We start from the raw sequence: 25,789 nt of genomic DNA, 5'->3' as shown, positions 1-25,789 counted from the left end.
AATCGAGGTGGGTGTTCTTCATGAATTCATATCGTAAACATCAAGCGGATGCGATTACTGAGTTTCTTCGGTTTATCCTTCTTTTTCTTTTTCTTGCCTTCGGAATGTTCATGTCGATGACTGCGGCGGCTGTAGTGGGAATGCCTAGAGTGCCGAGATCGTCGGGACGGAGCAGCTGACACTTCATCGTCATATGCTCGTGAAACCCGAGACGGCGGAGGCCTGCTCAAATCAAGACCGGACATCGCAGCAGCGGTTGGCGTGATAAACTCGCCATCAGCACTTGTGCCAACGCTCATTGCTTCGGCTTCCGCCACGCCACGGCGCCAGGCCTCCACTCGGCTGAGGTGCTCACTCTGAAGCTCTAGAAGCTCATCCATTTCCACCGCTGGTTCTTTTTCTTCACCTGTAGTTTGCGCAGGTCCAGCGGTGAGTTTCTTGATGATTTTATACCCGCCAAACATGACAATTGTGACACCGACTCCCACTCCCGCAGCAATGAGGAACTGCGGGCTGGCCAGCAACGCAAAGACACTAGGCGCGCTTGCCTTTAGAGCGGATATAACATTAGGAGCCATCTTGGCGATCAAATTGCTGATCTCTGCGAGAGTCAGCGCAACCGCCGCCATAGCATCGGGGTTCTTCTGGAGATGCTCTATGGTGGCAGCAGCGCTGTGTTGCACGCATTCGGCCTCTTCGAGTAGACCTTTGGCCTTGGCGACCAGCCCATTTAACTCTTCTTCGTCGTCCGGCTTCTCATGCTGTCCCAATGAGGCCGGATGGGCCTCGCCATATGCAAGGTCCATGTCGACGTTGGCAGCCGACTTCGACCGCGGTGCTAATGACACCGGTTCCTTAACGGCTAAATCGTGGGCCGTATGCCTACGGCCAACTTCTTGCATCATCTTTGGTTCCCCATGTAAGGCATCATGATGCAAATCTTGGTCGTAGTAGGGATGTCCGGACCTGCCGCTCCTGTGAATTGATCGGCTGCGGTGATGACTGGATCGACGGCTCCGTCGAGATGCCTCTGATCGCCGGTCATCGAACGTAAACTGTTCCAACGCTCGACGTGCTTCGTGTTCTAAAGCTCGACGGGCCTGGCGTTCAGCAAGTCTTGCGGCTTTCTCGGCCTGAATTTCTGCCTTCTTTTCCCGATACGCATTTCGAGCTTCTTTGAAGACATCGAGAAGGTGTCTGCTCTGTATTGGCCCATGGATCAACAAAATGGCCGGTAAACCGTTCCCGTTGCGGAGCTTACCGTGGACACCACCTTCCCTGACTTGTCCACCACGGCGATTGTCTGGCGTACAACCGACATTGTTGTCGGCGACAAGAGTCCAAAGGGAAAATTTCCCTGGTTCTTTTTTATCGCTCTCTTCTTACTATCGTGACCTGAGGCATAGATGAAGGACGAGTACCGCCAAGCATTTGCTGGCTGCCAAATGGCAAAGGGGATAAGGCGCCTGTTACGATTTATTGGGCTCGGAATAACATCGCATGCTGTCGAATCTTGACCGCAGCTTCGGTGCCAATTAGCATGGTGGGGTGCAGCACTTGCGTTGTCGCACTGTGATTGCAGGAGATTGAGGAGAGCGATACGCCTGGCATTTATTCCAACGCCTCACGATTTTTTCCAGTCAGGCCGAAACATTTTCGACGAGAACCTGAAATAGATTGGCGCTACGGAGTACGCGCGGCCAGCCCTGCTTACTTGACCTCGTCACTGCACATGTACTCCAGCCTTTCTTTGCTGTCTTACTCCGTACAAATGCAAAAGACCCAAGCCCCGCGGGCCCCTCACCTACTCCATATGCTGAAACTGGCTCATACCAGGATCAGTTCTCCAGGCCGGATCTGTCTCTATTCTCTGCCCATGATCCCCTGAAACCATGAGTCATAATCGAATGGGCGGTGTCTCCGGATGTGGCGCATGAGCTCACCCAAAGAGAGCTAGTGCCACTTGGCAGACCGGCGGTGAGCCCAGAACGTCCGCTGTGGCTAGTGCTCTTCAACCCTTTCGTTTACGGAGAGCTTCGTCCCTGTGTCCCTGTGCGAACTACGCAAGAATGCACCCAATGCAGTTTTGGCTATGTTCCAGAACCAGAAACTGCTAGAATAGAGCGCATTTGGTATCATTTCGAAAGTAGTTCCTACTAGTATGTACCTACCGGCACTGGTCTTTGGTCCACCACGAGAAATCAGTGCCCAATCTATGTGATATGACCTGTCATGTCCCTGAGATAGCTGCAACCCCGGTGGCTGGGAAATTGGCTTGAAAAATGAGCTTGGGCTTTGGCCACTGTCTGAATTTCAGGATTCGCCCACGTGCTTCTGACAAGGAAATCGTCTTGAGCCGATGTGCTGCCGACCGGTATCTCCGTCTAGCCTCCTCGGTACGCGCGTGTGTGTGTGTGGAAAGAAAGCACGAGTCCTGCGCGTTCGATCTCGCATCCCTGGCGAACTCTTTCAATTGGAGCAGGGAGGAATTCATTAAGACCAAGTTGGGCAGATATCCGCATGATAAGGGTACCTAACAAGCTCGTGTGAAGCCTTGACCTCCCGCAAGCAATGAAAGGAAAAATTGCATCGGGGAATCTATAAACCTATGAATTCAAAGTCACTTCAAGAGAAGAAAGCAAGCCCGTTCTCACTACCTAAGCCATCGGACACTCCGAAGACTGCCAAACTGATGAACTAGTAGAGATGTTGTGCTACGGTGTTCTAGAAGAATGCGCCGATCATAGCACGGGGGAAATAGCGGTATCGATGGATATTCGAAAGGCTCTGCAGGAACTGGTGGCTCGAGAACAGATATGAGACTTGAGGGAGTCCTGCAATGTCTTGCAGCTATTAATGCCCGGCAATCCCATTCCATCATTTTGCCCCTGGATGGCATCATCATCTTGAGCGAATGAGTTGAAATGGAGTCCACGCCCCTGGTCCGCCTCTGCTGTAGACATCGGCAAGTGCTCTTCCCTTTGCGCGCTATCCCTTGAGTCATTTTCCAGACCTCAGCCGCAGATGTGACCTCGACAGAGGCACAGATCTCTGCTAGGCCTACTTACTAATTTGCGAGACCGAAAATAAAACGAGCTTTGGTTAACTAACTGGGCTTCTTGTTTCTTTCGTTCAGACCTGCGATTCCTTGGAGAAAGCCGAAGAAGGCAATGCGCGACGATCAGGGTAAGCTTGGTGCTTCTGCTCCGCACCGCCACATCCCCCCCAAGAGATCCACAGGAGCTCCGCTTCCGTTAGCCCACCCAAGCTCCAATTACGAAAAAAAAAAAAGTCAACTGCCCTAACATACCCTTGTTGCCGAATGATCTTCAAGGTTCATACGCTAAGAATGGTCCACCATCATGTTTGATAATGTAGTTGAGCCAGAAGACCCTTCAGAGCTGGAGTCGCAGCAGTTCACCTCGGCGTCGACCTTGCCCGGTGATGACCAAGATGACCAGGACTCTCTCCACGTATCGATGCGTTATGAATGCGCCATTGGCCATCGAGTTCAGGCAACTAGATCAGTCCTCGCGTTGGCATTGGATGATGAATTTGTCTTCGCGGGACTTCAGGGAGGTGACATCTTGGTAGGAAACCTTTCAACTTGATGATAGTATTTGGCGTTATTAATTTTTCATAGGCGTGGTCATTGGAAACATATGAACTAGTGCTTTCCATTCGCGCACATGAGGAGAGCGTTTTGGGGCTTTTCCTGTCCGAAGATGGCAGGCTACTATTTTCCAGCGGAGGTGACTCAGTAGTGAGCGTATGTAACAGAATAATATGCATATCGATATCGATTCTATGAGACAATGCTAACGGTTTCAGGTTTGGGCAACGGATACATTCGAGAGACTCTATTCAATCTACTCTCACCATGACGTTGGTGACATCTTTGCCGTGGTATACTCATCGGACCTCAAGACGGTGTTCTGCGGCGGCCAGAACACGAGTATTCAGGTTTGTAGCTTGCCCCCTGTAAAAAGTTGAATCTCTGACCTGGCTCAGTGGTGCGATCTGTCACTGGCGGAGGGAATGGCTGTGACACAAAAAGCCGCGCAGCCATTCAAGAGAACCCACCGGTTCTTTGACTCGAGAGGGCCGGGCGGCAGTGCGAATCCAAGTTCGGAGGAAGTCGGGTTAGACAGGCAGAGCGTAGTGGTCCATGGTGGCACTGCTCTAACCTTCAAGAGAGACCATCACAAGCTTTTCTCCCATCATGGTTATGTTTACTCCATGATACTGGTCCGAGGGCTTGTGGAATCATCCCCTTCGGAAGAAGTTCTTTTAACAGGCTCGGGAGACGGCACTGTTAAACTCTGGCGCCTGTCGGGGAAAGACTCTGATAGTGCTCCTGTTGAATGGGCCAAACTTGACAATGGCAGTGACGCGGTGCTCTCCTTGGCCGTTGAAGGACCCCTTCTCTATTGTGGCCTAGAGGGTGGAGCATTGAACATTTGGAACTTGGATTCTCTGCAGCTAGTCAAGCAAATCACCGAATTTCAAGGAGATTTATGGGCCGTTGACATCATCAAAGGCGTTGCAATCTGCGGAGACTCTAATGGCGTCGTCAAGGTATGTACTTGAACACTTCTTGTACGACAACAACGGCACTAAGAGTGAACTTTGCCAGAAATTCAATGCGAACTTTGAAGAGATTGGCTCGTGGAAAGCCCACGAGGGAACGATGCTAGCCTCAGCAGCAGGCATTTTTAACGACCGGAGAATATACGCGACAGGAGGAAATGACAACAGCGTCGCAATATGGGACTTGACGCAGCAGGACGAGCAGCCTGAGGTTCAGCCTATCGGAAATGGTATATTCATTAGTCCTAATATATTGAGCCAAACTAACACTGAGCAGATGAGATGGTCAACGTGTTGGCCAAATTCATCTCGTATCGGACCGTACCATCGAGTCCCAAGTTTGCCGGCGAATGCCATCAAGGAGCGGCTTTTCTCCGGCGCCATTGCTGCTTTTTGGGTGCGACGGCGAAACTGTTGTCCACGGGCCCCGATACAAACCCTGTCGTTTACGCAAGGTTCAGTGCGACAACATCGGCACCGTCCACAAAGACGCTCCTCTTCTACGGCCATTATGATGTTGTCAGTGCCGAGACGAATAGGCCGAAGTGGAAGACAGACCCATTCCGGCTGACATCTATCAACGGTTTCCTGTATGGCCGAGGCGTATCCGACAACAAGGGGCCCATCCTTGCAGCGTTGTATGCCGCTGCCGACCTGGTCAGGAAGAAAGCACTTGAATGCGACATTGTGTTTTTGATCGAAGGCGAGGAAGAGGCTGGATCTCAAGGATTTGAGGAAGTAGTTCGGGAAAACAAAGACCTTATCGGAAACGTGGATTGGATTCTTTTGGCCAACAGTTACTGGCTGGATGATCGCATTCCGTGTTTGACGTACGGACTGCGCGGCGTTGTCCATGCAAACCTGATTGTGACGAGTGATCATCCGGACCTCCATAGCGGTATAGATGGAAGCGCGTTGTTGGATGAGCCGCTGAAGGACTTGTCGCTGCTCCTCTCGACGCTGGTGGGTCGCAAAGGCCAGATCAAGATTCCGAACTTCTACCAGGATGTCCCGGAATTGACCCCTGCTGAGGAAGAGCGGTACGCCGCAATCGCGGACGCTCTTCTACCGCTGCACCCCCAAATTCAAGACCGGGAAGCATTCATCAAGTCATTGATGTACCGCTGGCGGGAGCCTTCATTGACCATCCACTCCGTGGAGGTACCCAGCAACAAGAACACCGGGACTACGATCTCGCGCCGCGCGAAAGCGAGTCTTTCAGTGCGAATAGTTCCCAATCAAAGTGCCGACGAAGTGGCCGCGGCTTTGACTGCATACGCTCAGGAGCAATTCGATATGTTGGACTCTCAGAATGAACTGACCGTTGAGATCACGGGCAAGTCAGATCCATGGCTTGGTGATCCCGACAACGAGATTTTCGAAACATTGTCCGACGCCATCAGTACCGCTTGGGCACCAGATACCGAGGGCAAACGGCATAACTACCCATTGCAGCAGGAGGGCACGAGTTATCCGGAGCTCCGACGAACAGACTCATCCGATAGCATCGCGTCGCACATCGAGCGGATCATTTTCTCCGCGACGTCGTCGAAGAAGCGATCGTTGAGACAATGCACCGCATCGAAGGCGCTCGCAGTCCCAACCTCGTCCACTCTGACGAATCATAAACACAGCCACGAAGAGATCAAATCCAGCGATGCGTCGCTACCCTCTCAGCGTGCTGCTGCGACAAATGGGTCTGATGTCCGGACGGTATCTGGTAGTCCTGCTGCAAGTTCCCCGTCACGTCCCACTGGGGTGAAGCCCTTGTACATTCGGGAAGGCGGCTCGATTCCAACCATTCGGTTCCTGGAAAGGGAGTTCTCGGCACCGGCAGCAAATCTGCCTTGCGGACAAGCAAGTGATAATGCACACTTGGACAATGAGCGGCTACGGGTGATCAATCTATACAAAAGTCGAGAGATATTCCGTCGGGTGTTTGAGAGACTTCCGCGGAGGGCTGGCTCTTAAAAGCATGCAGTCTAGAATGAGTTAACCAATACAGTTTACATTCATAGGAATAGATTGGCCACAGTTGACTCCAGTCAAGTAGCTTAATGAGTTGCACTACGCCAAATTTCCAAATTGATTGCTTCTGGGGCCACGGAGTTACATTAACTGGCGACACCTGTAGTCTAGGAGACTGCGTCTACATTGTGGAAATGATGTATGTGCAAGAACAGAGTCAGCCACCACTCGCCGTCCAATGTCTAGCGCTCAGCGAAACGAACGTTCATTTCTGGACCTTCCGACCCAACACCATCCCCAAGGATCCATGTGGCACGTAGCCCTTCTGATACGAATCAAGAAGGTGCTCCTTCCTCTTCTCCCGTTCTTTTTTGCATTCCTCCTCGGTGGCCACCATCCCAGTCCGCAAGAGAATGGAACTGAGCAATGAATCAAAGGTCTTCAAGATCCATTGGCGGACGATTTCAGTCTTGTCCGGGTGGTCTTTAGTATTATAGACATTTAGAACAACGTCTGTCAAGTCGGAGTTGGATTTGGCGGCCTCGTAAATGGTCTGCGGGACGTTGGCAGGGGCACCTGCGTTGATTTGAACCTCACAGATGAGCTTCATAGTATCCATGCAAGGGTGGTCCGCGAATTCCTGGGCGCCCTCATAATTGATGAAGGATTCCATGCTAAGGTCTTCCCATTGAAGGTATCCGCCTGGTTCTGTAGCAGCAGTCAGTCTATCTCGCGCGATTGAAAGAAATCCAGGTATCATTCTAGGGGATTTTGAAAGGGAGAGGACGGTGCCGGGATCGAGTGAGACGAACTCAGCAGTGGAACCAGATTGTCGACGACCTGTTTATACTCGGGCGTCTTCAAACCCGAGACTAATAAGCGCACATGCACGAGGTCAAATTGGTTGTGAAACTCCTCTGGAAACGGCTGGCGGCCATCATGCAGCGCGAATACGATACCATCCTGAGCGGCAGGATCGGGAAATTGCGCATCGGAAATGTCAAAGGCATAATACTTTCGTGCCTTTTCGGGATCTCGTGCAGTCAGAATGGACTTGACATCCTGGATCCAGACTCTGCAGAGACCTCGTTAGTTCTTTTTTATTTTTGTTTTCTCTTCAGCCCCGCTGATAAAGTACAAAGTTTCTGGTCTAAGCTGCGTCTGCAGATATGTGGGGGGGCATTGGGCAAGCAATGTGAGGGGCAGTACCCTGTGCCGGTTGCGACATCCGCAATCGCCGTGAGGTTGTCCTTGGGGATGGACTCATGGATTGTGCTGCCACCGCAGATGTCAACGAGAAATTTATGTTGAAAATTGAGACTGTTAATGCGGTGGTTAGCATTTTATCGCTCCCAAGTTCGCCGAAGAGGTGCGGGCAGGGGTTTATGCAAGCCAAGGTGCAAGCAGGCAATTGTTATGGTTGCCAAAATGCTCCGTACAGGCCTCACTTCAGCATCGGCCAGCATGAACAGAGTTTGGACAAAGCAAGGTTTGACGGGACCTTGACGGGGCCAACTTACCGATTAGATTCATCCTTGTGGCGAGGAAGAAAGTAGTTGTCCTGACCTGCTGTGGCCATTTTGATTTGACGAGAGATTGGAATCAGATGTTCAAAACTGCTTTCACGGAGGTGAAATAGATGCGAGTTCAAGATCTAAGTTCTCCAGAAATGCCAAAGTTCAAGACCAGGGCGTGAAACTGAGGCGTTCACTGAATCGTTTCTAACCCCGCCCTGGTAGATTTTGCGGGCAATTTATAAGAGCCTCAAAGTATCAATCAAGTGATTACTTTGATTCACTTGCTCAGTGTAACTACTCGATGCCACCCCCGCAAAATGTACTCAGAAACAAAAGGGTCCGCTATGAACGTCACCAGCCGGACAATCAGGAACAGTCGGTGAACCCGTTGCATCGGCTATTCGGCATGCCTCTCGGTCAGTACTTGCTGGTGCAACAAATACCCGAGGTTCCTGAGCTTTGACCTAATCAAATACAGTAGAGATTGGCCATGAATTGGAATTTGAAGTGGAAAGCATTAACCTATCGCATAATGTACTGTACACTGCGGCCCTCACCATATCCGCTTCGCCGCCATCTCGTATCGTTTCACTCCTTCAAAGGGAGCGATCCCATGACTCCCCCGGCCCGCTGCACGGTCTCTCTCTTCCCGCTCCCGCAGTTTGCGGAGTCCGTTGGGATCGTCGACGTAGATCCATCGACGTTTGTCGTCATTCACTTCTACCGTACCCCAACCCCCAACGCGTCGATGGCCCTCCACCACATGCGACTCGGCAGTAGGCTTCTTAGCTTGGGATGACTCGTACTCTCTCTCGCGATCTTTCATCGCCTTGTACCGCGCACGCGACATGGAAAGCAGGGCCATGCCCATACCTAATTTTGCCAAAAGGAGAATCACGTAGCTTATTAGAATGAATAGAATCGTGAACAATGTCACGCTGTGAGCTGGTGATGGGATCGCATGACTGAGAATGGACGAGATTCGGTCAAGTGAAGTCGACATAATGGACGACATTCGGTTGGGCGTTGTGGACGGAGAAGGGCCTGCCGTCGTCGAATACTGCTCGCGGATGGTCGACAAAGTGGGCCTGTCGGGCATCGGCCCTGACGGCGTTGGTAAACATGACGCAAGGAACATCTGGTACGTCTGAACGGAAACGCGGAAGAACAAGCATGCAAGGGGAATGACTGGTAATCCCAGTCGACGTGTGAGGTTCTGGTCCGCAAACGCGTGAACATAGTAGTCTTTAGCGAGCACGTCCAAGAAACGCCCGTAAATCGTCGGACGCGTGTTGTTGAATTTGTTTATGTATGCATGCTTCAGCCAGTCCACCAACATCTCCGACCCCAGTACTATCAGAAACGGACCCAAGACTTGTGCCATTGTCGGAATGATTGAGTTCGCACCGCTGAGAGATGCCAGCAGCGAAGACGGGAAAAATGTGAAGGACTGTGGCAGTATCGAGGATGATGTCTTCGGGGGCGTTGTTAAGGGAGTACTGTTCGTGTTGGCCGCAGCCTGATCTTTGAGAGAGCCCAAGCTGAACCAGGAACTGAACACTCCCGTCTCGACGATATTTCGAGACGCGATGATGGTCAGCATCAGCCACAACTGGAATCGTTCAACCACATCGGCGCATGTGAGCTGGAATAGGTTCTCCTTCTCGAATTTTTTGAACACTGTTGATTTGATTTCCACGAATTGATTGGAGAGAAGCAGTGTGATCAGCGCATTGGAGTACGAATTAACGGCCACATTCAGAGTAATGACCTGGTAGAAAAGGGCCATTGCATGTAAAACAGTATATGCCAAGGCGAGGTGGAAAAGCCAGAAGGGCCGCAGAACCTTGCTCCGGCCATTTGGCTTGCGTTCCAACGCTTCTTTCGAGAACAAACATTCGAGAACGTCCTGTCCAATAGCTGACAGGAGACGATCCCCAACCTCCAGGACATTGTAGATAACGTACAGCTTGATTGCTGCTTGGCCCCGAATCCAATGGTACATCCGACTGGCATCAAATCGCATCAGAACAATGCAGGTTGCGATCGTGAGAAGGCCCTTCAGAATATCTGCCTTGTCATCCGGCAGCAATGCAGATGGTACTGACTTCTGCCGTCGGTGTTTATGGGCAGACGACTGCCGCGACCGTCGAGACATATCAGACTTGGCTCTTAGATGGCCCTCTGGACCAGACAAAGGATGATCTCTTCTCCTTGATGATGCCGCCTTTGGTGTCTCCTTAGTCTCTAGCGATGCACTCCTGGCTTCCAAACGCCGTCTATAGACTCTGCCAACACCTTCGATGATGAAGCCGCAGATAAACCGGATCTCAGCATTCAGATTGACGACCCAGGACGACATTAATATGTACAGCGCCCTTGCAAATCGGAGAGGGAGGATGGTGAACAAATATAGCCAAGCATCCAGACAAGTTAGAGCTCCAAACCATAGAACCTGTTCCAAGGCGAGCGGTAACACGAGAAAATTGATCAGTCTTTCCATTTTCACTTGGGATGACTCGTACGGAAAATCTGCCGTGGCAGATCGATGGACATATAAAGGTGACGGACGCTCCGACGAGAGTTCCAGCTGGAGGTATGTGGGAATCGACAACGGCGGGAGAGGGAATGATTGTGGCATTGGCGACGGAGCCCGATCAATAGGTTGTGCAGCTGCATTATGATCCTTCCGACTTGTGTCGATGTGGCCCGGAGGCTCTTTCTTTGACACCGTGGCCCGCTGTTCATCGCTGACGGTATTCCGAGGAGCGAGCGCAGGGCTAGAGGCGATGCGTGGGACTGCAGACCGACGACGAATAGTCGCATGCGTTGGTGGATCATCAGCTGCGAGCAGAAAATCTGGAGGTTCCTCGAGCGCTTTGTTTGCTCGGCGACTAAGCCCATCATGAACGTGCTCGCTTATCGTATGTCTCTGGGCCTGGCGGCTCCGTATATGCCCGGTGGCGGCTGTAGAGGCGCGATGTTCATCAAGGCCGGACGGCAAAGCCCGTACCGGGGTTGAATCTGAAGAGGTCTTGGAATCTCGGATCCTGTCGAGCGACGGCTTTCGTACGGGTCCTGGCCGTGGAATGGAATCTTGAGCCAATTTACTCGCTGCCAACTGACTAGACGAAGTGTCTTTGGCAGGTGTTACAGGAGCATCCTGTAGAGGCAACTTTTCTCGATCACCGTTCTCGCGCAATAGCGGTGCCAGTTTGTCCCACTCCCGCTGCGCTTCTTCCTCATAGATTTTGCCTCCATTCATAACGGCGGTGGAACTATTCGGGCCAGTTCCTAGGTCTGCAAGAACGGACCGCGAAGGTTCTCCGGGCATCCTCCCGATTTTCTCATTTCCGTTCTCCTGTGCATCTGGTGCCATGATTTCGAAAGCGAGGAAGCTTCTGTCTGTTGCATTTCACATCGCATCACGATTGGAGGCAAACCGAATTTGCTCGGATTCGACCGAATCAAAGAAATAGGAGAGGCAACGCGAGTGGTCTCGAAATAAAAGGAACGTCTGCAGGCTGCTTATTCGATACCTAGTCGGAACGTCCTTCGTTCCGGCACGGATCGTGCTGCAGAATTGTTAAATTCTCAGGAACCAGTAACAGGGAAATAGGGCAGACTCTGCATAATCCCAAGTCCGTCGTATGCCGGATGCTCCCTAGCGATTTGGTAGGTCTCGAACAAGTCTTAAGAAGTCTGGCTCACTTGCAGCTCATGGATGTGACTGCTGGATGGCTGCCAGGCACGGGAAACGGCCATTGGTCTGTAGAGAACCACGCTATGCCTGAAAAGATAAATCCTTAATCGGGGACTCCGGATATTCGCAGTACCTTCGTCCGGACAGGTCCTGTCGCACAAGCACGGCATTAAACCGTAACTTTTTGGATAGTTCTTCACAGGTAAATGTAAGGTAGTTAGTATCATTTGGTATGCTAGTTTTGCAGTATTTATAAGTGATAATTCTCGAAAATTTCGAAATAACCCAACAATCCTTGCCGTACCCATTCACACCATGCTATGACAGTACTCCGTTCTCCACGAGGATTTACAGGTCCGTCCAGGTTTCAATGTTTCTATGCAAAACATTTCGCCGTGCCCCCTCATACTATGTACTATTATCCAGGAAGATTCCAAAGGAAATCCAAAGTACCTTCATCGAACGCGGACAGCTGTCCACCATTTGGTCTGAACGGCGCCATGGAGGGGTCAAAGGGGAGTGAGAACAGCCAATCCCCGTCGGCATCGAAATTGACGTTATCTGTTGGTGTCGACGTGCTATCGGCGGGTCTTTCAGCACGATCGCCGTTTCGGTTCCGGGGCGGTGCGGAAGAAGTTCTGGTGCTGAGACCAGTGCTCAGTCCGGGCGCTTTGGCGGAGGCAACCAGATTGCGACGTAGTCGCGAGATATGAACTTCCAACAACATTGCATATCGAGAGGCGAGATGCACATCATCGAGGATATTCGATCGGAGTGCCTGGACGCCCCGCTCCAGAACATCCAAAGACTCCTGCAGCTTGGCTTGGCGAACACCCAAACTAAGAGCCTTGAGGAGGAAGATGGATGAAGCCGTCACCCGGAGGAAGATGCGCACCGGAGAGAAGCGAAGCTGGTCGGTGCGTGCCAACTCGATCACCTTTTGGAGGATTTGGCAGGACCCATCGATGACCTCCTGAATGAATTCGTAGTCAATGTTGTCAATACTCACTGGTCCCATTTCATCTACATCCCCGTCCATGGTGGAGTCCGCTAGAGCTCGCTCAACAACTGCCTGCAATCCGAAAGAATGTGTAAAAACGCGGACATATTGGTACTCGATGCATAAGATGTTGTAGAAGCTGGGTCCTAGGCTGGTGAGGTCCAGATGCCTGCTCTTCCACTGGTCAAGCAAGGGCCTGAAATGGTCCAGCAATCCGACATAGCGGCCACTGCGTAGCTGCTCCTTTGCAATCAAGACTGATGGTGAGAGCATATCACTGACAGACTTCGCCAGCAACGTCAATTCGATCCATGCGTTCATGAACGCTGCCCATTCTGGTCGGTCAATAATAGAAGAACTTCCTCCTGCGACAACCCGGCTCGGGTGCTGGGGCATGAGAGACTTGCAGCCGATACGGGCCGAAAGTTGGTTGATGTAGACGTAGAGCAGCAATTGCACCCGTTGTTTGCGGAGCTTGTTCAACCTCGAGAGGGGGTCGTTGTCGTTCGAAGATATCTCCGCTTCTTGATCATCTGGTTCAAATACTGCCAATTCATGTGCGAGCGAGAAGGCGGAGCCAAGTAACATCCATGACATACGATCTGATCTTCGAGCTGGCTCAATAACATCCTGGAGCCACTGATTTGTCGGGGTAGACTGATCAGGTGCGAGGTTTGCATCCGCACCAACAGCCATGTCCGAATCCCATCCATCGCTTTCTGGAGGGAAATGAAGTGATCTAGGATGCCATTCCGATATCAAGAGCAACGCCTCAATAGTGCCAACGGTTCGTGCGCTACAATTTGACGACCGCTCTTGACCTAGCATCAGACGCATGATTAGGCTTTGGCAATGTTGCCAAAGCCTATGATGGATGAAAAAGCTTCGAGAAGCACCACCAATTCCCGGTAAGACATGGTAGCGAGATGATATCATGAGAATCGTGCAGCATAGGAAAGGCTCTCGCGTGATCAGAAGATGGTGATTCTCATGCTTGGCATAGAAATCAGTCAGAATAGGCGACAAAGGTGACAGGTTCTCAAAGAATCTTGAAGTAGTTAGCTCGGGGTTTGAGCCAGACTCTGGATTGGAGAACGAACTTGTCAACGAAAGTGACAGCCTCGCTGGGTGTGAACCACCCAATTTTGACGAATCGACAGTTTCCCCAAACTTTCAGGAGATCTGTGTCTGAGTTGGATAATTCAATAGCTGGAGGTGCCGCCGGACTCGTCCCGATTGTGGTTGCGGCCGGAATGTGCGGGCCCTGGTTCAAGAGGTCGGACTGATCTGCACGCGTATTTGCAGATGCATGAAGACGGCCTGTTGATGTATTGGCCTGCGATGCAGCTTCGAAGAGAAGATTCAATGCATCATTTCCACTTGACACGACTGTGCGCATCATTGAACTCCGAAGGGTGCTTGGTGACGAAGCATAGGACGCGCCCGCTTGGTTCGGAGAATCCAACGCCGAGTGTTCAGCTTCTGGGAAACCATTTTGAATCACCCGTCTCTCTGGCGGAGCGATAGAAGACTCGTCTAAGAGAACACCAGTCAATCATGTGCTACTCAATGTCCGAGCCGTGGAAATAATAGTACTGTACCCACAGCCGAATTCCTCGCCCTAGACCTTCTCTCGCTGAAAATGCACTGCCGTTGCTCCCTCCGGCATCTTGCGCACGGAGGGCCGGCACTGCCAACATCACATCTAGCCTTCTTGTGCCGGCAGGATAAACACGCCTTGTAGGCACGCAAGTAATTCCGGCTTCTCTCTGGCGGATTGCGGTGCGGTGGGTGTGTGACATCCATAATCCCCCGGCAACACCTTGTTCCTAACACGGCTCACATCAAACATTCAAGCGGCTGAATCTCAACAGCTCTAGAGACCTTTTTTTTCCGGTGTTATCCTGTTCCGTCCAACGGCCGGACATTCATCTGCTCAGAACTAGTATGACCAATCAGATGGAGTACCCTGACGATTCGCACCTTCGGCCAATCATATCAGGGTAACGCCTTATCTTATCGTGTCCAGGAGTACGGTTATCCGCGGCAAACGGCGGACCGACACACCCCACTGCCGCTTTCAGTTCATGCCACCCTCATGCATTTGGCCCCTCTGATTCTCCAACCCCGAGAGTATCCAGTCATCATCCGGATAAGTCGGACCATCAGCTAGCGGTAAGTACCCTGGCCGATTTGACGTTTAATGTCGAGGCAGTCAATCGGTAATGTAGGCCAATATATGATATCATAATATAAACCAAAGGTAGGAAAAGATTCAGAGTAGAACGTGTTGAAGGGATGGATTCAACATCTCAGTTCGTCCAACATTCTGCCAATACAAGTAGTTGATGACAACTACATGAGCAGCTGTATTACTGTGTTGCTGAAGAGAGGTTGTCACCGAGAAGTCTAGAATGGTAGCTTAGTCCCTCCACCAAGGAGTCCGACCGAGTGTTCAAATATCAGTGCTTCCCCGTCCTGAGTTGCTCCTACACGTAACACGATTGCCCACGATTAACAACCTTATTCTTTTGAATCGGGATTACTCCATTGCACAAGCACTAGTCAACATGTCGTGGCTTGATATCTCGCCAACCTCTCCCTTCTCTCTTGACAACATTCCATTCGGAGTTTGCTCTGCAGAGCATCAACCAGAGCCTCGAGTTGCAGTTGCAATCGGCGATTACGCGTTCAATCTCTGTGGGTTTGCGGACGCCAATGGCTTCAAACATTTGCCGTCCATTCAACCACATCTCGACGTCTTCCGCCAGAGCACTTTGAATGCTTTTGCTGCATTGGGCCGGACGATTCATCGTCAGGTCCGACAATATTTGAGAGAAGTCTTCCAAAAGGACACACCCTATCCGGACGTCCTGAAGGACAATAAGGCTCTCCAAGACGAACTGCTTGTTCCATTGAAGTACGTCAGGTATCATGTGCCGCTCAAGATTGGCGATTATACCGACTTCTATGCCGGCCTGAATCACGCCCGTAATATGGGGTCCCTGCTTCGCCCATCAAATCCGCTGATGCCAAACTACAAGCATCTCCCTGTTGCTTACCACGGCAGAGCGTCATCTGTAGTGGTGTCTGGAACCCCCATAGTGAGACCACGTGGCCAGGTTCTCGAGAAACCTTTCGGAGGGACTGGAGAGCCGTTCCTTTCCCCCTCCAGATGGCTGGATTTTGAATTGGAACTTGCTGCGTTTGTGTGCCGAAGCAACAAGTTAGGCCAGCCGGTGTCTGTTGATGAAGCAGACGAGTACATCTTCGGGTTCGTCTTGATGAACGATTGGTCCGCGCGCGATATCCAGGCGTGGGAATATGTCCCTCTGGGACCATTCAACGCGAAAAATTTCGCGACTACCATTTCTCCTTGGGTTGTGCTGCCCGATGCCCTCGAGCCTTTCCGAACTCAAGCCCTTGAGCCAGCGGACCGGGAAAGCATCCTCCCATATCTGAGGGAAAAGCGAGCTAGCAACGTCTACGACATCAAGCTGGAAGTTGAGCTGCGGCCCGCCGGCGCGACGGAAAAAACCCGCATCACAACCTCAAACGCCAAAAACCTGTTGTATTCGTTCCCCCAAATGATCGCCCATCATACTATCGGCGGTTGCAACCTTCAGGTTGGCGATCTCCTCGGCAGTGGAACGATATCTGGGCCGGAGCCGGGGATGGAGGGAAGTTTGGTCGAGAAAACCAAGGGCGGCAAGGAGCCGATCACGTTGGCTGACGGGTCTAAGCGGGTTTTCTTGATGGATGGTGACGAGGTGACATTGCGGGCCATTGCGGGGAGTGAAGGGGCATATGTTGGGTTTGGTGATTGTGTCGGAACTGTGTTGCCGGCCGTGGATGCGTAGTTACGGTCGGGTTGATAGTCACGGTAATGCTACTTTTTTAATTGCAACGAAATCAATTCAGACTGATCCGTCCACTATTATTTTTTCCGTGTCCAGGTAGCTGCTGGAGCCCTAAATGCATAAGCCAAATATCGGCCACAATCTCTCGTAAAGTTACCACATAGTTCGCATACGGAGTACGATGTTGGAGAATTTGACAGTAAGCGCTTGTCTCATATTAGTAGGATTTTGGCCATTGCGTAATGTGTTCAAGAGGCTGACGGCGGAGGTGGCTATCCACGGCCCGTGAACAGCCGAACGGTCCAGAGATACATCTCTCAGCCTATTGACAGCGACATCAAAAGCACATACACCACTCCAGCTATTGAGTGTAATCAAGGACAACTGACAACCATCTCTTCGTACTGTATCTGAATTCAGCACAGAATAAGCCAATATGTCGGCCGCAACAGCCTTCTCCAAAACTCCAACGAACCTCACATCCAACGATGCCGCTGTGCTGCAGGCACTCTTCGATTCAGACTCCCCGCCGACGCAACCGCCATCATCCTCCGTGCAAATAGACCCTTCACTCCCTGCATACAACGACATCGGCGATGAAGATCTCCAGTCGCTCAAAAGCCGCGAGCTCGCCGCCATCCGCCAGGTCAACTCGCCCTCGCAACAGGACCCAGAGGCGAGTATCCGGGACGGCATCGCAGCCCTTACGGCGCTGATCGAAGAACGTCCAACATACGCATCAGCATATGCGAATCGAGCACAGGCTCGGCGTCTTCTCCTTCAGACAAAAAGCTCGAGCGGGAACTCGACGGAGAAGGATGAAGCAGCGGCGTTATTTTATCCCGAGAACAAGTCTGTTGCTACTGAGATTTTCTCCGACTTGAGCACTGCAATTCATTATGCTTCTCCTGAGTCTTCTCCCTCGTCGCGTCCGAAGACGGTCTCTTCGACCCGCGCAAAGGTCCTTTCTGATTCTTACACACATCGCGGATACATTCTCTTGCGAGCCGCAAGGCTGCGAAAGGACAACGATTCTCTGCAAGGTGGTCCGGAACAGATTGCTTCTGGATATTCGCAAGATGAGTTGGAGGAGATGGCTAGTCGTGACTTCTTCCTTGGTGGGCAGTATGGGAATGAAGTGGCGAAGCAATTGAGTGTCAGGACGAATCCTTATGCGAAGATGTGTGGTGCTATTGTTAAAGAAATGTTGAGCTCATGATTTTGGTGTGTATAATTCCAATATTAAATAATGCCAATATTAAGTGGGTTCTGGTTAGACTGCATTGAATGACTTTGGCCGTAGTGACTTTGGTAGCACGTCTTCTAAACGAATAAGCTTGCCGTACAGATTCAAGAACGAATCCTTGGCATAAGATAGGCGGCACTATCAAATTGAATGCTAATTCATGATATAACTAGGATTCGGTGCAGATGTCAGTGTGCTCATTGTAACTCCATGCTATTTTGTGTCATCCATCATAATGACTAGAGCAGAGCTTCCTTCAGATGATACCAATAAGTTGGATAACTATACAAAGGCTAAGTTTAAACTTAGTTCTTGTTTGGATTTTTGAAATGTCTCTTGTAGCCGCCCCAGCTTTCCGCATTGTAGTTCTCCTGCACCTTTTTGCATGTTTTGAGTCCCCATTCCGACACGCCAAGCATGAGAGAACTGTTCACATGTCAGTTGGAATTCAATAATCATCACGAAACGGGAGGTTCATACCTCTCAAACATAAACGCCAGACTGTTTTCGCCAACCTTTTGCGGCTTCAGCTCGGCGTTACTTGCCCTCTCGAACGAAGTCTCATCCGGGCCATGCGCACTCATGACATTGTGGAGACTGGCGCCGCCAGGTTGGAACCCACCTCCCACTTTGGCGTCGTAGTCGCCTGAGATCAAGCCCATGAACTCGGACATGCAGTTGCGATGGAAATAGGGTGGACGGAAGGTGTCCTCAGCCACGAGCCACCGCGGTGGGAAGATCACAAAATCCGCAATGGCAGTACCGGGTATTGCGCTCGGGCCTGTGAGGACGGTGAAGATCGATGGATCGGGGTGATCGAAGGAGATCGTGCCGATGGTGTTGAAGCGACCCAGATCGTACTTGAATGGGTAGTAGTTTCCATGCCAGGCTACAACGTCAAACGGCGTGTGATCCTGTGTGGCAACGAAAAGGGAGTTGTTAAACTTGCTGATGAGGCGGTATTCCTTGGGCTCCGGCTCGTCATCGAAGCTTGCAACCGGGCATTGGAAGTCCCGCGGATTGGCTAGACCGTTAGAGCCGATAGGTCCGAGTTCGGGGAGTTGGAAGTGGCCTTGATACAGCTCGCAGATGTAGCCTCTGACAGGGCCGGCAGGGAGAGTGACTCGATACCTGGTATATTGGTTAGTTGTCCGATGTCTCACACAAATTAGCAGAGCAATGGGATAGGGCATACTTGACGCCTCTCGGAATCACCGCAATTTCGTTCGGCCGAACGAGAAGCTTGCCCAGCTCAGTCTGAATATCGAGAACACCATGTTGAGGAACAATCAGGAAGTCGCCATCCGCAGAGTAAAAGGCTTCATTTCCCATGCTCTTGCCGGCGGCGTACAATAGCACTCCCAAGCCGCTCTTCATCGTCGGGTCGCCGGCACCGGCGACCAGGTGCAATCCATGGACCCAATCAACCGTCTCGTCAAAGTCGAAGGGGTCCCAGCGGAGTTGATTCGGAATATAATGCAGGGACTCAGTTTCGGTCTTCAACCGCGTGTGATAAGTCCCATCCTCCAAGGGCTTGAAATTCGAGTGTTTCACCGAGGGCAGGATTCGATAGAGCCATGACTGCTTGTTCTCAGCACGAGGGGCTGTGAATGAGGTGCCGGAGAGCTTCTCGGCGTAGAGACCATATGCTGGTTTTTGAGGAGAATTCTGGCCTTCTGGGAGTGCACCTTTTATGGCCTCGGTCCTTTGCATGTATTAGCATAATACCCCGACAGATTGGACCATAGGAGTCATACTCATGGTAAGAGTTGAAGCCGGTCAGGTACTCGTAAGGATCCGGCGTTGTGAATTTCGTTCCTGGCATGTTGAATTGATTAAGGCCTACAATTAGAATGATCCTTTGCCCTGATCAGATGCGATTCTGAAGACATGGCTGGCTTTTGACTGTTTCCATCGACGGGAGAACACCCGATGCGCCCCTCATGCATCGCCGGTGATTTCCGCTCATCTGATCCTATGGGAGCTCTTCACCCCCTGGTCACGTAATGTGATTACGCATGTAGCATGGGTGCATGACATCTATATCCTCTTACGTAACTGGAGTGTCTCTAAGACGACAAAGCAAACCATCGAATTGCAACGATCTTGAGTCCAAGTTCCTTTACAAAAGTCTTTGACGACTGCGTGATGATAGACTAGAGGTCTTCGTAAGTTTCACAATCTCATGCAGAGGGCTAGTACGATACCGCCGAAATACCGGTAAATTACGGCAATTCCGCATGTCGTCATCATCAGCCCTAACACCCAGCAATATCCGCCGGTAGCCGATCAGCTCCATTGCGACGTTTGAGATACTCCTATTCGCAAAGACAAAGCAATCAGAGACGGATATGGCTGGCACTGAACGGATAACTCGGGAAGCGAAGTCAGATGACGCTGATACATATTAAGAGAGTCGTTCGCCATCCCTAAAGTCGAGCAGTAGCAAGCACAATAGTCAAAGCTCTCCAAGATGGCACCCTCCGCGATTTCAGACCACGCCCAGTCGACGGCAGTCGCCAACGATCTATCCAGCTACCGTGGCTATGACCACGTGCACTGGTACGTTGGCAACGCTAAGCAGGCTGCATCGTACTACATCACGCGCATGGGCTTCAAGTTGATCGCATACCGTGGACTGGAGACGGGATGCCGGAGCGTGTGTTCTCATGTGGTGCGAAACGGCGACATCACCTTTGTCCTCACCTCACCGCTGCGTTCCCTGAACCCGGAGAAACTGGCACAGTTGCCACCCGAGGAACAGGACCTCGTCCGTGAGATCCACGCGCATCTGGAGAAGCACGGCGACGGTGTCAAGGATGTCGCATTCCAGGTGGACTCTGTCGACGCAGTGTTCGCGGCCGCTGCAGCGAACGGAGCGAGGATTGTGTCTGAGCCAAAGACGCTGTCTGACGAACACGGAGAGGTCAAGGTGGCGACCATTCGGACATATGGCGACACCACGCATACTCTCGTTGAGCGCAGTGCCTACCGCGGCGCATTCCTCCCCGGATATCGATCCGAGCTGGACTCTGTGGATCCGATTTCCAAGATCCTCCCAGATGTCAAGCTGCAGAGGATTGACCACTGTGTCGGCAACCAAGACTGGGATGAGATGGAGCGAGCATGCGAATAGTATGTTCAACCTTTCCTTCACTGACAAAAGCTTGATACTAACAAACCTAGCTACGAGAGAGTACTTGGATTCCACCGCTTCTGGTCCGTCGACGACAAGCAGATCTGCACGTATGTTACCGTTGTTTCCCAATCCATATGAGCTCACAGATCATACTAACCCAATACTAGGGAATTCTCTGCCCTCAAGTCTATCGTTATGTCCAGTGAAAATGACATCGTAAAGATGCCCATCAACGAGCCCGCGCATGGGAAGAAGAAATCCCAAATCGAGGAGTACGTCGACTTCTACGACGGTCCGGGCGTGCAGCATATCGCCCTGTTGACCGACGACATTATCTCCGCCATCTCCAACCTGCGTGCCCGTGGCATGGAATTCGTCAGCGTGCCTCCGACATACTATGAAGACATGTGGAAGAGACTGAAGAAAGCCGGCATGATGCCAAAGGAGGATTGGGAGGAAATCAAGAGGCTGAATCTTTTGATCGACTTCGATGAAGGCGGCTATCTGTTGCAACTATTCACAAAGGTGAGTTTTCATTCAATGAAGTTTCTGCCCGAAAATTTGTAGCTGACGAGGATTCGCAGCATCTAATGGATCGTCCAACGGTTTTCATCGAGATCATTCAACGACACAATTTCTCCGGATTCGGTGCTGGAAACTTCAAGGCCCTGTTCGAGGCAATCGAGCGTGAACAGGCGCTACGTGGAAACCTGGTGTAAGGTCTACCACGTACATTCAGCATGCATGAATCGAAAAGCTGTATCTTTCCTTCTACTGTGATAATGTGATTAGAATAATGCCACGATTCCAATGACACAGAAGAAAAAAAGGTCCTTGATTCAAAAGGGTATCACTATCATCAAATCTCATCCATACATAATCACGAAAATTAGTTGAAATCTAGTCTCCGTCACGAATGATGCTGCTGCACTCGGTGCGCCCTGGGTATCTATACACAAGAAGTTGGCATGACAGCGACCAGCGCCAAATGCATGCTATATACAGTGATCAACGCGCGCTGCTGTAGTACGATAACGGATCGTAGTCGTATTCATTTGGCGGTGGTTGTCGAGGTGGTCGATTCGGTCTTCGCATAGTCGAGGGCGATGCCGTCGCAGCCCGCGGGACATCCTCGGCTCGCATGCCACCACGACTCCCTGGGAACGGCGCGTAGCCGCCGTGGCTTGATTGGGAGAGATTTCTTGTATGCAAGGGCGGCGGCGGCCGAGTGCTACCCGGACGCTTCTCATACGGCGAGTAAGTGCGCTCAGGAGGCGTCATGGAAGAATACTCTGGTGTGAAATTACCTGCTGGATTATAAGGTCGCGTATTTCCAACAGGACTAAATGTTCGGTTCGGGCCGGTAGAGATGTCGGGACTCGTGAATGACCGTTGGGGGAAGGGAGGATGACCTTGGTTACCAGATGTCGGAGAGCGGTACCCTGGCCCTTCCATTCGAGAGTGACCAGAGATGCCTCTGTTCTCTTGGAAAGCCGCCGAGTTCAATGATGAAGGAGGGACTGGCGGCAAGGGCTGACTATTCGAGTCGAGAGGACTGTATCCCATTGGGGCCGCGTTGGAAAGCAGTCCGCTCGAATCAGAAGCAGAATTCTCAGGTAAAGGGGGCTCCGGATTCAGTCTCGGAAGCGTCGGCTGTTGATTCAGTACCCCACTTCCGGTCTGCGAACTGTATGAAGGAAGCGATGACTGCGTCGGCTGTCGAGATAGAGAAGTCACCGAGACAGACGCAGCCGGCTTCACGCCGTATTCGAGATCTGCCACAGATGGCAACGTCGGCGCTGCCTTAATCGGCTTGAGTTCTTCTCCGGACTGAAACGTCTGATTCCGCTCTCGCAGAACAATGTTTTCATTCTTTGCCAACGCCTTATTTGTCTTCTCGAGCACGATTCGCTCCAACCGCCGGTTGATTTTCCGTCGGCAATAGCGCTTGAGCGATCCATCCTCAGAGGGAATGTGGTGCCAGAGAAAAATCAGGTATAGAACGACGGATACCGCGAGGTTCAGAACAGAAATCACCCAGATGACCAGCGTGAAAAGCATACCGAAGAGAATCACGGCCTGGAGGTTGTTATGATCTGCAAGTGCCTTCACGTTGATAAAAAACTGGACCACTGGAGACGTGCCCTCGGGAGCCGCATGCTCCCCTTCAGGGATCAAGTCCAATTTCATGACGGAGTAGAGAGTGATGGCATTGACAACCTGTCGCGGGCCGTCGGCAAAGAGGACACGCATCCAGGCCTCAAATGAGAAGTAAGCAAATAGGGCCACGTAGTCCGCCCCTTTTTTGCTTTTCGTCAACTCCGCAAAGACTAAGAACCGCTTGAAGCCTTGGCCTCTCCCAATACGCATACTCTGAACACGAACGGCCAGCGGATCCAGGTAACTCTCGGCAATGCTTCCTGAACGTATGACACGGATCGTGTGAATCCATCGAAATCCGAGCAGGACAAACGACGCGATGATGCAAGCGGCGAAGATCCATCTCGATATATGAAACGGGATACTGGGCTGGATTTGACTAGCCCATCGCGAAAAAGCCAAAAGATTGACGGCGGTGAACGTGTCGACGCCATAGACAGCGAGCGAAACTAATCCGAATACCCAGACCATGATATAAGAGAACATGGTAAAGCACGACGTGGTATAGAAATCATTGAGATTCTTTCATGCGAGTCAGTCGAGATAGCGTACCAGAAGGAGAGGCAATCCTTACGATGTAGTCCCATGTTTGCTCCAGTGTAGTAGGCGGGAGTTTTTCCCGCTCTCCGCAACAACCCATGTTGGCGGTTCATGAGCGACGGGTCGAAATGAATGCAATGTAGCGCGCGCTCTTCGGACCAGCCGTGAGCGACGGCAGCACGAAAAGAATGTCGGGTACGTCTGACGATAAATTTAATAACGAGCGAGCCAAGATCTCTCCTGACCAAAATGGGTCGCTGCGGGTCGACTAGATAAGGATTGACCGCCTTCTCATGATAGACAGCGCATGCCCCTGAAAGACGCAGTCTCAGAGAGGGTGTCGCTGGTCACGGCCCGCCGCACGCCCGCCACGAACTCGCTCGGATCAAATCGAAGACGCTTGATTGAGCGAAATGGTTAGAAATGGAAGGCGATCGTGTAGGAGCGACGGGGGAATGGCAACGTTGTTTTCGGGAGCAGATCCGTAACGAAAGAGGGGGCTTCGGCGTGTTTGGAGTCGTTAGTCCTGCAGGCTTCACGACCAGTCAACAGCGAAGGAGTGTCAGGTTCTGCGACTTCGGTCGATAACGAAGGATGAGGTCAATGAAAGGATGGGATGAGATGAAAAAAAGCGACAACAGTAACAGAGAGGATGAAAGAGAGTGTGCTATTCACAATTGGGCGTCCCGGCCTTTCATTTCATTCATCATTTCTCCATCCTACGCTAAAGCGCCCATCCTTATCTTGGTGGGTTTAGTTCCTTGTTAATTAGCGGTTAGCCGGTTAGCCTTGTTGGGGGCTGCGGAAGGTCCCGATATGCACACCCCTCTCTCGAATCAGCCTAAACCTGATTAAGTAAGCTTTTGCGCGTAATTGACGTACTCTCTACTTTCTCCTCGGCGTCCGAATAATCAAACAGCCTTGGCTTGAAAAGTTGAATTCGCTTGTACACCTCGTACAACCTGCAAATCAGCAGAATGTATGATTTTCAATGATTATCTATGCGTCTCACAATGGGAAATATGGGGCCTACAAAGATACCTGAGCTAAGTAGCAATGGACCCTAGCAGCGAAGCTAACCGTGAGTTACTTCTATCCAGTTACTCCTGAACCGGCCATGAAAAAACTTCCGGATGAACTCGAATCGGATCTGATCAGCGGGATAGTGGCAAGACCAGTGCTGCTTATTTGCTAGCTTTCCGAAGGAAAAAAAAAAATTAAAATTCCATTAAAACTCTAGGCGAAAGGAGAAAAAGACCGGGAAAGATCACTAGTTGGACCGCGGTTCCGCCCTGAACTATTCGTCCGTTCTTTCGAGCTAACATTTTCTAAGTTTATCAGCCTGTTCTTCCGCATGGAGCGGCCGCAATATGTATAGCCAGCGGTGTCGAACACGCGAGGCAAGAAGGTGTGCGCGCTTGGGGCCAGTCAGCGCATACCACTATGCGACCTTCCTCGACCAGGGGCGGCGCCCGAGCAAATAAATTGCAACCCTGGCGCCCGCGGCCGCGGGTTCCTGGCCGCCCGTTGTTCCCTTGTCTGGGCTCAACAAAGGTGTTTATCCGGGAAACGGGTTCTGCTCTTCATCACGATTACCTTCAATTACAACACTACGAGTAGATTCCAAGATCCGACATCGCAGCCATTCTGTTCGACGGATCGACGCGTCGCAACCGGCTCGCTCGAAAATCGATCAGGTTCACGTGACAAAGACAAACCCTAACACTGAATGTAAGGGGAAGGTGTTCGGATTTCGTAATTGAATACATTTGCTGAGGTTAAAAACTCTGCTACATGTTCCGAGAGTGATTGGTGTGGTACATATAATGGGAAATATTGACCCAGGATCGTTGACTCAAGCTCAAATGTTGACTTCGATGGCATTTTGGCACCTCTCCATCGGTTAGCTGAGGTCTCTGTCCGATTAGCCGCAAAGCGACGTAGATGGAATTCGATTTCGGCTGGGATCTTTTCAATCCATGCATCCTAATACCTTACATGACGACGAATCTCGACGAGATTCGGCATATGCATATAAGTCATTATTCACAAAACGCGCAACTCAT

The 25,789-nt window shown here is 51.3% G+C and overlaps 10 protein-coding genes across 10 annotated transcripts; 4 read left to right on the top strand and 6 right to left on the bottom strand.

Moving 5' to 3' along the window:
- Positions 1-26: 26 nt before the first annotated feature.
- On the bottom strand, positions 27-1,321 carry VTN49DRAFT_41 (uncharacterized protein; the record flags this gene model as incomplete). The annotated part of the gene is made up of 2 exons (XM_069412008.1): positions 27-1,202; positions 1,262-1,321. 2 exons carry the CDS (start codon positions 1,319-1,321, stop codon positions 27-29), a joined length of 1,236 nt encoding a protein of 411 aa, XP_069272736.1.
- Positions 1,322-3,362: 2,041 nt separating this feature from the next.
- VTN49DRAFT_40 (uncharacterized protein) lies at positions 3,363-6,561 on the top strand (the record flags this gene model as incomplete). Its single annotated transcript, XM_069411897.1, has 6 exons — positions 3,363-3,590; positions 3,644-3,769; positions 3,832-3,963; positions 4,012-4,578; positions 4,637-4,820; positions 4,868-6,561. 6 exons carry the CDS (start codon positions 3,363-3,365, stop codon positions 6,559-6,561), a joined length of 2,931 nt encoding a protein of 976 aa, XP_069272735.1.
- Positions 6,562-6,823: 262 nt separating this feature from the next.
- Positions 6,824-8,137, bottom strand: VTN49DRAFT_39 (uncharacterized protein; the record flags this gene model as incomplete). The annotated part of the gene is made up of 4 exons (XM_069411785.1): positions 6,824-7,266; positions 7,371-7,633; positions 7,768-7,878; positions 8,079-8,137. The coding sequence occupies 4 exons, from the start codon at positions 8,135-8,137 to the stop codon at positions 6,824-6,826; spliced, it is 876 nt and encodes a 291-aa protein (XP_069272734.1).
- A 491-nt stretch (positions 8,138-8,628) lies between these two features.
- VTN49DRAFT_38 (uncharacterized protein) lies at positions 8,629-11,454 on the bottom strand (the record flags this gene model as incomplete). The annotated part of the gene is made up of 1 exon (XM_069411674.1): positions 8,629-11,454. One exon carries the CDS (start codon positions 11,452-11,454, stop codon positions 8,629-8,631), a length of 2,826 nt encoding a protein of 941 aa, XP_069272733.1.
- A 742-nt stretch (positions 11,455-12,196) lies between these two features.
- On the bottom strand, positions 12,197-14,584 carry VTN49DRAFT_37 (uncharacterized protein; the record flags this gene model as incomplete). The annotated part of the gene is made up of 3 exons (XM_069411563.1): positions 12,197-13,826; positions 13,879-14,314; positions 14,380-14,584. 3 exons carry the CDS (start codon positions 14,582-14,584, stop codon positions 12,197-12,199), a joined length of 2,271 nt encoding a protein of 756 aa, XP_069272732.1.
- Positions 14,585-15,348: 764 nt separating this feature from the next.
- Positions 15,349-16,638, top strand: VTN49DRAFT_36 (uncharacterized protein; the record flags this gene model as incomplete). Its single annotated transcript, XM_069411453.1, has 1 exon — positions 15,349-16,638. One exon carries the CDS (start codon positions 15,349-15,351, stop codon positions 16,636-16,638), a length of 1,290 nt encoding a protein of 429 aa, XP_069272731.1.
- A 436-nt stretch (positions 16,639-17,074) lies between these two features.
- On the top strand, positions 17,075-17,857 carry VTN49DRAFT_35 (uncharacterized protein; the record flags this gene model as incomplete). The annotated part of the gene is made up of 1 exon (XM_069411342.1): positions 17,075-17,857. The coding sequence occupies one exon, from the start codon at positions 17,075-17,077 to the stop codon at positions 17,855-17,857; it is 783 nt and encodes a 260-aa protein (XP_069272730.1).
- Positions 17,858-18,189: 332 nt separating this feature from the next.
- On the bottom strand, positions 18,190-19,709 carry VTN49DRAFT_34 (uncharacterized protein; the record flags this gene model as incomplete). Its single annotated transcript, XM_069411231.1, has 4 exons — positions 18,190-18,310; positions 18,365-19,015; positions 19,080-19,589; positions 19,642-19,709. The coding sequence occupies 4 exons, from the start codon at positions 19,707-19,709 to the stop codon at positions 18,190-18,192; spliced, it is 1,350 nt and encodes a 449-aa protein (XP_069272729.1).
- A 648-nt stretch (positions 19,710-20,357) lies between these two features.
- Positions 20,358-21,742, top strand: VTN49DRAFT_33 (uncharacterized protein; the record flags this gene model as incomplete). The annotated part of the gene is made up of 4 exons (XM_069411120.1): positions 20,358-21,019; positions 21,071-21,130; positions 21,191-21,548; positions 21,608-21,742. The coding sequence occupies 4 exons, from the start codon at positions 20,358-20,360 to the stop codon at positions 21,740-21,742; spliced, it is 1,215 nt and encodes a 404-aa protein (XP_069272728.1).
- A 289-nt stretch (positions 21,743-22,031) lies between these two features.
- VTN49DRAFT_32 (uncharacterized protein) lies at positions 22,032-23,823 on the bottom strand (the record flags this gene model as incomplete). The annotated part of the gene is made up of 2 exons (XM_069411009.1): positions 22,032-23,705; positions 23,758-23,823. The coding sequence occupies 2 exons, from the start codon at positions 23,821-23,823 to the stop codon at positions 22,032-22,034; spliced, it is 1,740 nt and encodes a 579-aa protein (XP_069272727.1).
- Positions 23,824-25,789: the final 1,966 nt, after the last annotated feature.

The sequence above is a fragment of the Thermomyces lanuginosus genome (genome assembly GCF_041956635.1).
Source record: "Thermomyces lanuginosus strain ATCC 200065 unplaced genomic scaffold VTN49scaffold_1, whole genome shotgun sequence".
Lineage (NCBI taxonomy): Eukaryota > Fungi > Ascomycota > Eurotiomycetes > Eurotiales > Trichocomaceae > Thermomyces > Thermomyces lanuginosus.
Note: the sequence above shows the minus strand (reverse complement) of the source record. Positions and strands in the feature narration are given on the sequence as shown.